General features: G+C 43.4%; 1 protein-coding gene across 5 annotated transcripts; it reads left to right on the plus strand.

Moving 5' to 3' along the window:
* Positions 1-1,712: 1,712 nt before the first annotated feature.
* On the plus strand, positions 1,713-6,007 carry LOC100193930 (uncharacterized). 5 transcript variants are annotated; one of them, XM_008678387.4, is made up of 6 exons: positions 1,715-2,015; positions 2,646-2,702; positions 3,126-3,560; positions 3,701-3,788; positions 4,573-4,711; positions 4,803-6,007. In XM_008678387.4, the coding sequence occupies exons 3-6, from the start codon at positions 3,213-3,215 to the stop codon at positions 5,572-5,574; spliced, it is 1,347 nt and encodes a 448-aa protein (XP_008676609.1). In that variant the 5' UTR covers positions 1,715-2,015; positions 2,646-2,702; positions 3,126-3,212; the 3' UTR covers positions 5,575-6,007. The 5 variants fall into 5 exon arrangements, with proteins under 5 accessions (XP_035822572.1, XP_008676609.1, XP_035822571.1 ...); XM_008678386.4 differs by having other exon boundaries at positions 1,778-2,015; positions 2,535-2,702; XM_035966679.1 differs by lacking the exon at positions 2,646-2,702 and having other exon boundaries at positions 1,713-2,015; positions 3,207-3,560.
* Positions 6,008-8,163: the final 2,156 nt, after the last annotated feature.

The raw sequence follows: 8,163 nt of genomic DNA on the forward strand, positions 1-8,163 counted from the left end.
TATATCAGTCGTGCTCACGGTTATGAGCAGCCTTGGGATCCTCTTTGATTAGAAGAACTTTGATTACTTTTATGATGATGATTAGCAATGATGGTTATAATTTTGATTTCTGGTATTTCCTCTTGGAGGGAGTACTCCTGGGTAATAACTAGGCTTATTACTAAAATTTGGCTCTACATAGTAATAAAACTTGACCAACTAAAAGCAACTGCTTAACCCTAACTCCACATACAGCTAGTCCACTTTAGCCAAACGAGACATTTGCTGAGTACGTTGATGTGTACTCACCCTTGCTTTACAAACCACCCCACCCCAGGTTGTCCCCACTATACTCAGTGCTCAGGAGGAGATGTTGGTAACATGGAGGACTTTGAGGAGTTCCAGGACTATGACGAATTCTAGTTTACTCTAGTGGCAAACCCCCAGTCAGCTACTTGTGTAGGCTTATCTTCTACGTTTCGTTTATCTGCACTTTGATATTATTGTTGAACACTATAGATATGTATTAGACTCTGTGAATGTCTTGGACATCTTGATGTAATTAAAGTACCTTTCCGTTATTTATTTCGAGCATTGTGTGATGATGTCCAATTATGTAATCGCTGTGTACGTGAGTTCTGATCCTAGCATGTACATGGTTCGCATTCGGTTTACCTTCCAAAACCGGGTGTGACATTGTAATCTTCTTCGTCTTTTAGTTTATCAATTCATCACACATAATAGAATGTAGGGTATTACACGCTCCATGGTTTAAACCTCTCGAAACTATCGTGCTAGTATTAGGCTGTAGCTAGGTTCAACACACAACCAAACTACATCTGCACTCTATCTACAACCTTTTTCATCTTTAAGCTATATTTTTGGCACCCTGGTTCAACCTTTATTATGTATCTAAACACGTAGATTTAGATAGAAAATATATAGCGATCTATAATTTGAAGCAGAGGATGATACTTCTATTATACATGTTGGTCTCAACTAGTGGATTCTTTAAGTTTATATTGTTTAACCTCCTCTTAGTTTATTTCTAGATCCAGAAAGCTAAGCCAAATTTTAGGGCCTGTTTGGTTAGGTTGTTGGTGTGAAAAAAGTCGTTGTGGTTGTGAGATGTGAAAAAAAGATGTAGACTATCAACGGTAAAAAAAGTTGAAAGCCGTTTGATGAAATTGGTTGTGGCTGTGAGAGTCGTGGATGAGCGAGCGATAGGACTGTCGGTCAGGTGTAATGGAAAAGAACCAAGTGGTATTTTCCACTTGCTAGTGGCAGGTCAGTAATATTTACAAAGTTTTTATACTCCGAAAAACCATTGAAAGAAGATCTAAAGATAGTTTTAATTTGCCACTCGAGGAAGTTAGCTTTAGAAAAAAAGCTACTGAAATAGGATCTAATTTGACTTTTAGCTTTTGGAGGGTAGAAGCCATAATCAAAATGTAAACCAAGCACTTTAGCTACTGTTAGGATACCTCTAATAATATTACTAATTTTATTTTTTTTATTTTAAACTCTATTTTATAAACAATACATAACCATATACATGATCTGGCCCTTATACGATTGCCGTCTAAAATTTGACCGGCCATAAAAAATTGACAAGAGCCAACTCCCAACGGCTATCTCTATGTCTACTGACTCTACTCCAATGCGCCACTACAACGCGTATCCCGTTCCGTTGTGTAATAATAATGTGTTATGCATCTAGTACGGAAAATGACACGGGAGGAGGCGCATCCGCTACGCGCACACGAGCTGTGCGGTACTGCTCGCTCATGCAGCCACTGCCACGCTACCACCGCTTCCTTTCCTCTTCGGCTGCTCCGCCTCGCCTCCCAGTTCACAGCCCCTCCCAGGCTCCGAATCGGCGGCCACTTCTCATTCCTCACTTCCGTCCTCGCGCACCACCCCCTCCATCCGTTCCGGATGGTGCCTTCGAAATCCCGTCCGGCGCCCTAGCGTAGCTCGGGCTCGGCCAGGCTCCGGGCCCGCCGCGCCGTTCCGCAGTCCAGCTCCACCTCCAGGTGCGTGCCACGCAGATCCGTGCCGCCTCCGCCGATTGTAGAGGGTTTGCGTTGTTGCGCGTTTTCAGTTTGGTTTACGCGGAAAAGAGAGGTTTCTTTAGTGCTTTTCTCCAGCCGATTCAGCCGGTTTGGTGGATGCTGATGGATACTAGCTCGTTTTAGGTAAATTTGGCGCGATTTGTGTGAAAAGTAGGCGCTTTTGACTGTTCACTTCGTTATTATGTTTCGTACAGATGCGGTTGCTAGAGAAAGATTTTCTACTCATTTTGGGGCAGCCTTCATTCATCGAATGTAGTGGTTAGTGAAACGCAATACTAGATAGATGTTGTTGTACCCCTGCCCGGCGTAAATAATTGTGCCTGTGGGCTGTGGTCATTTTCGTGTGCCTCCTAAGTTAAATCTGAACTGTTTCTCTTTAGGCAATCTCTAGTAGCACTGTTGGTCTGATATGAACTTTATTTACATGTGATGCATATGCTTCTGCTATTATTGTACTGTCTTGTCCTTTTTTTTCTGTAGTGGTTACTAGTGGAAGTTTAGCACACTGATTCCGTCATAGTGGGATCCTTGCCAAATGAAGTGTCCATCCAACCAACCCAACTAACTGTACTGAAATCTCATTGCTTTCAGAATGGTACGGTTAGTAAATTGAGGTTGGTGGTGGGTTGGTGGCCATACTAGGGGAAGGTACGTGTTTGTTCTTTATAGATGGTGACTTGGTTTCAACCTGAGGGTTTTGCCCTTGATGATAGGTTGTCATAGAATTAGTGGGATATATGATGGTTTAATCACAGTGACTAAAATCTGGATTCTAAATTGCTAATAGTAGAAACAGTAGCTATCTAGTGCCGGTAGTGTTTGGGGGTGTCTTTTGGGCTATGCTGATGTGGTGGGTTGGAGTTGATATTGTGGTTGTTTTGTATGGCACATTGTTCAAATACTGCCAATATGAGCTACTTTTTATGTTTCATTTTTCCTCGAGGTAGGTTAGTAGATGTCTGGAATGGATATTGCCAACTAAATGTTTTTCCTGTTTCTTAATGAAATAAATGTTTTCCTGTTCCAGGGATATTTTTGAATTGTTACTAACAGACTAATTTTATCTTCTAGATCTTTTCTTGAGTTTAAGGAAGATGCTTGCCTTTATTTAGAAGGCCCTTTTTGGTACGTCAGCAGTGTTCTTTCCTATAGGAGTAAATGCCATTCCGTAGCATCGTGCGTGATGTAAGGGATGGTTTCGGGAGCTTGTCTAGGAGGGGATTTGAGGTCAGGTTTCTGAGTCATCGCAGAGGGAAATCTCATGGTGCTGTCCATGAGCTGCACGACCCAGTGCTTGTGGTACAGAGTAGCTGCTGGGCTAGCTTGCCTCCTGAATTACTTCGAGATGTGATTGAGAGGTTGGAGACCAGTGAGGATACATGGCCTTCTAGGAAACATGTAGTTGCTTGTGCAGCTGTCTGCAGAACATGGAGAGAGATGTGTAGAGAGATTGTCAAGAGCCCAGAGTTTTCTGGAAAAATCACTTTTCCTGTTTCCTTGAAGCAGGTAATCATGCAGCTATGTTATACCTTATTATCCATATATACTGATTCCGTTACCGTTGTCAATACTCCATGTACAGTATTGGTATGCCAATCATATTTGGATAATCTAATAAGCTCATGCTGTTCCTCTTCTGTCTACAGCCTGGGCCTCGAGATGGAACTATTCAGTGTTTTATTAAGAGGGATACATCTACCCAAATCTACAGTCTGTACCTTAGTTTTAGCTCTGGTAAGTCTATTGTTGTGTGGACTATTGGAATTTTCGGTAAAAGTCTGGCATCTGTGTTTAGATTCAGAACTTAAAAACTCTGTAGAAAGAATGCGAGATATTATCCATTTCTCTCAAATTTGTGTTTATCCAAATATTAATCATTTTTATCCACGGACCTTTGTAGGCATTGAGCCTATCAGCGATCATGAAACACGAGAAATTCTTGATACCATGGTTTCTTGTTTTTATCAAATTCTTGGTTTTTGTCTTACATATCCTCCTATGTATGCTCAGACAAGCTTTCTGTTGAGAACCACATTTTTCTTCAGCAGCCTTGATATTTCACTCAGTTTCTTGCTTTGCCCTCCTTGGAAGTTGGAACCCATACTTCACAAAGTTGAAAACCAGTGTCCAGTATTCCAGTATGCCCACATTTTTAGTTTCTTTAAAAACCATATGTTCTCAACTTGTAATAACCAAAGCATTAGTATGCACAGTTGCTAATTGTTCTTGTTAGATTGAGTATTAGGCAGCAAGCGTATTTTGTTCTATCAACTCATCTGGAATAATGTCTTTGTGTGACCGTTCCAGCTTGTTATATAAACCAATCTATTGTTTACTGTTATCAAATGATCTATGTATGTATTCACCATGTTTTGTAGTTGTCACAGACTCACAGTATCAGGCTCAATATTCCATAGAAAAAGGGAGACGAAAATACATGTTTTTCTGGCACGTGTTCTTGTTTAATTTTTGTTACCAGTATCGTTGTTTGCCATTTTTTAATTGTTTGTTTCTGCAGCCGTGCCTGTCGAAAATGGCAAATTCCTTCTATCCGCAAAAAGGAACTGCCGTGCAACATATACAGAATATATAATATCAATAAATTCTGGTGATACATCTAGGTGTACAAGTAACAACACATACATTGGGAAATTAAGGTACTGCTGCACTGGCTTCAATGAACATTGTTTTATTTTCAGAATTGACAGTATTTTAATCTGACATATGTTGTTGCCTTTTGGACTTCAGGTCAAATTTCCTTGGCACAAAATTTGTAATATACGATACTCATCCGCCATACAATGGAACTAGTCAAACAGTGGCAGGGAAAACAAGTCAGAGATTCTACTCCAAGAAGGGATCAACCAAGGTTTCTTGCAGGTGGTACAGTATTGCACAAATCTCATACGAGCTGAATGTCTTGGGAACTCGAGGCCCAAGGCGGATGAACTGTGTAATGCACTCCATCCCAGCTTCATGCCTTGAGGCTGGTGGCAGTGTCCCTTGCCAGCCGGACAGCATTGCAGCCCACTCTGTTGGCGGATCATTCAGCAGTGTGTCCTTGTCAAAGTCATCGACTATGGACCACTCTATGCATTTCACCAGTTCCCGGCTCTCTGATGCCATAACAGGAGATGGCATTGTGAACAGAGGCCAGGCATTGAATGATGCTGACGATGAAGAGTGCAAGGACATGCCTTTGATCCTCCGCAACAAGGCCCCAAGGTGGCACGAGCAGCTTCAGTGCTGGTGCCTCAACTTCCGGGGCCGGGTGACTGTCGCCTCGGTCAAGAACTTCCAGCTAGTCGCGGCGACACAGCCTGCCGCCGGAGCCCTGACCCCATCACAGGCAGCCCCGCAGCCAGCTCCGCCTCCTCCGCCGGACCAAGAGAAGGTCATACTGCAGTTTGGGAAGGTCGGCAAGGACATCTTCACCATGGACTACTGCTACCCGCTGTCAGCCTTCCAGGCCTTCGCCATCTGCCTGAGCAGCTTCGACACCAAGTTGGCCTGCGAATAAATCCTACCTACAATTCTGGTACCTACCAAATAATCAAAAACACTGATTGTCGTGGTGTTCGTCCAAGAACCGAGTTTAGCTGAGACGCCATTGGGCACCATGTGCTGGTGCCTTGTTAACTCAGAAACGCGTGGGGGCTGAATCTGTTTCAGCAGCTTCCTTGTGATAATCTGTAGCTGCTGCTTCGCTGCTGTTGTATCCTATGCTTTCATTTCTTTCCGGTTCCGCTGTAGCTTCTTACCCCCCGGTGACATTAGTTCGGTACCCGTATCTGGATATTTTTTTAGCCTTCTTCGTTGGATTGTTCACCGGTGATGGCATGTATTAACAGAGATAGTTACATACAGATGTAATGAATTCAGGTCTGGATAATTTTGCTTTCGGTTGCTATTGGAAAAGGATGTGATGGCTGCTGTCATCTTCAGCAGGGCTACGACTGCTGTCACTTTTTTTTTCCCTAGTGGACTGCTGATGTTTCTTTTGCTGTCACCTTCAGCAGGGTCATCAGGGAGGTGACTGATGAGGTGTTTATTTGTTTGTTTTGCTTCAAAGCGAGGCCTTTAGCACGGACTTTTCGCGACGAGTAAATAAAGCTACACAGATAATTGCAGGCGGAGAGAGTAACCAAAATCTTGGGGCGCAGGTCGGGAGAAAGATCCGAAAGGGACCTCGTATCATATTCTAGACGCAGAGGCGTCCCTGTCTAGGGTTTGGTGGGATGACAGAGACGGGGTGCAATCCAATGCAAATGCGATACAGACGCACGCTAGTTGCTAATGCTAGCTACCCTCCTCGGTGCTCCCCTTGCTCCTGTGGCGTGCGGGAAAAAGGCAACTTAACACCAGCATCGTCCGAGGCAGCAGCAACGGACGACTCCACAAGATCAAGGTATGAATTTTCAACAGGCACAGGGCCTTGCTGCATCCATACCTCCTGAAGTTCTGATCCACCCCAACGTATGTACCTAGAGCTGCAGGTTTTCGTGTCTTCTTTATCAACAACTCACAGCAGCCAACAACTTCCATTTACATCAAAGCAACAGTGCCCAGCGCCACTTCAGTGCGGCAGCAATGGCATTGGCGTCCTGAGTGGTGGCTGCAATGGGCATACTGAGCCCAAACTACCTCACCGATAGCCAACAGCTGCTGACATTTTTAATGGAACCAACCTCTCCACACCTCCAGCATGGGACACCAAATACTTCACTCGGAGATTTATCAACTGCGATGAAGCAAACATCTACAGGTCTTCCAGGCTGCAAGAATTCGAAACAACACAGCGCATGTACTAGCTAATCAAGCTTATCACTACACATCTATGTACACTCAGCATACGAGGGCTTCTTGCTCCAATCAGGCTCATGTAAACAGCTGTCCCTTGGCCTCGTTTGGTTGCACCGGGATCAGAGAGGGCTGAGGGGATTAAATCATTTCCTTAATTTTGAATAGGAAATGATTTCATCCCCTATAATCACCTTCAATCCCTGCCAAACCGAATAAACCATAAGATTTTGTTTGGATACTCTCGTATTTATCTCAATCTATGTGTATTGAAGTAGATTCTTAATCCACGTATATTGAGGTGGATTGGATCACTCTAATCCACCTCAATACACGTGGATTGAGTAAATACAAAGATATTCAAATAAGGTCTAAGAGAAGTTCTGAACTCTTGTTTGTTTTTTGGTAGTGCCTCTCCCTGTCTTCAGCTTCGTGCTGCTAAATAAAGTCCCCGGTTATCAAACAAACTTACCAGCACGAATATGCATATGCAATATTCATGTGTGGATCTCATATCCATACAGTGGCGGAGCGTGATAAATGAATAGGCCCGGGGGTGGCAAATCACTGTTTTCTTTCTACAGTAGTTATACGGTTAGTTATTAGCAAAATAAGAAATGAACAACCAACTTTCTCTACAAAAAATATTAGTAGATTATTTCAGTTTGGTTTATATCTGTTCACATATTTTCTTTCATATACTCACTAAAATGTAATGTGATGATCACAGACAAAGTACTTACTGCACAGTCAACATTAGATGTTTTGATTTTATATGATTAACCAAAGCAAGTCATGTTCTCTATTAGCGTCGATAGAGATGAACCGCTTAACGTTGCTCTCTACGGAGACGCGGACGGTCCACGACACAGGGTCGGACGGTCCGCGACCTAGACGCAGGAGTGGGCTCCTTTTTTACGTACGTACGGACGATCCATGCCTAGGGCTCGAATGGTCCGCGATGGCACAGAGGGTCGTCTTCTTCACAGCAGACCTAGATCTCGCCTCTCGGAAGGGACCCTATTAGGGAGGAGATATCCGAGTGTGTGCCTTGGGGTTGATAGGCTACCCAAGGCGCCTCTAGTTGAGGTAGAGCCAAAGAGAGGTGAAGATTCGAGGTAGAGGAAGGCTAAACTAGGGTTAATCCTAATGCTTAAGGTCAAAATTATAAGTAGAATTAATTGGATCGATTTTGGGGGCTTCAATCGGCCGTAACCCTTCATCTATATAAAGGGGGAGGTCTAGACCCGTCACAAGTCGATTACCGAGTTAATCCCATAGTTTTGCTAACAAATTTCGCTAACATCTG

This window comes from Zea mays, chromosome 4 (genome assembly GCF_902167145.1).
Source record: "Zea mays cultivar B73 chromosome 4, Zm-B73-REFERENCE-NAM-5.0, whole genome shotgun sequence".
Lineage (NCBI taxonomy): Eukaryota > Viridiplantae > Streptophyta > Magnoliopsida > Poales > Poaceae > Zea > Zea mays.

What these genes read in the sequence shown, in the direction of transcription:
- LOC100193930 (XM_035966679.1), top strand. Translation starts at nt 3,213, where the DNA reads ATGCCATTCCGTAGCATCGTGCGTGATGTAAGGGATGGTTTCGGGAGC. An exon ending in TTCCTGTTTCCTTGAAGCAG is followed by an intron (nt 3,561 to 3,700) that starts GTAATCATGCAG and finishes TTCTGTCTACAG; the next exon opens with CCTGGGCCTCGAGATGGAAC. An exon ending in GTACCTTAGTTTTAGCTCTG is followed by an intron (nt 3,789 to 4,572) that starts GTAAGTCTATTG and finishes TTGTTTCTGCAG; the next exon opens with CCGTGCCTGTCGAAAATGGC.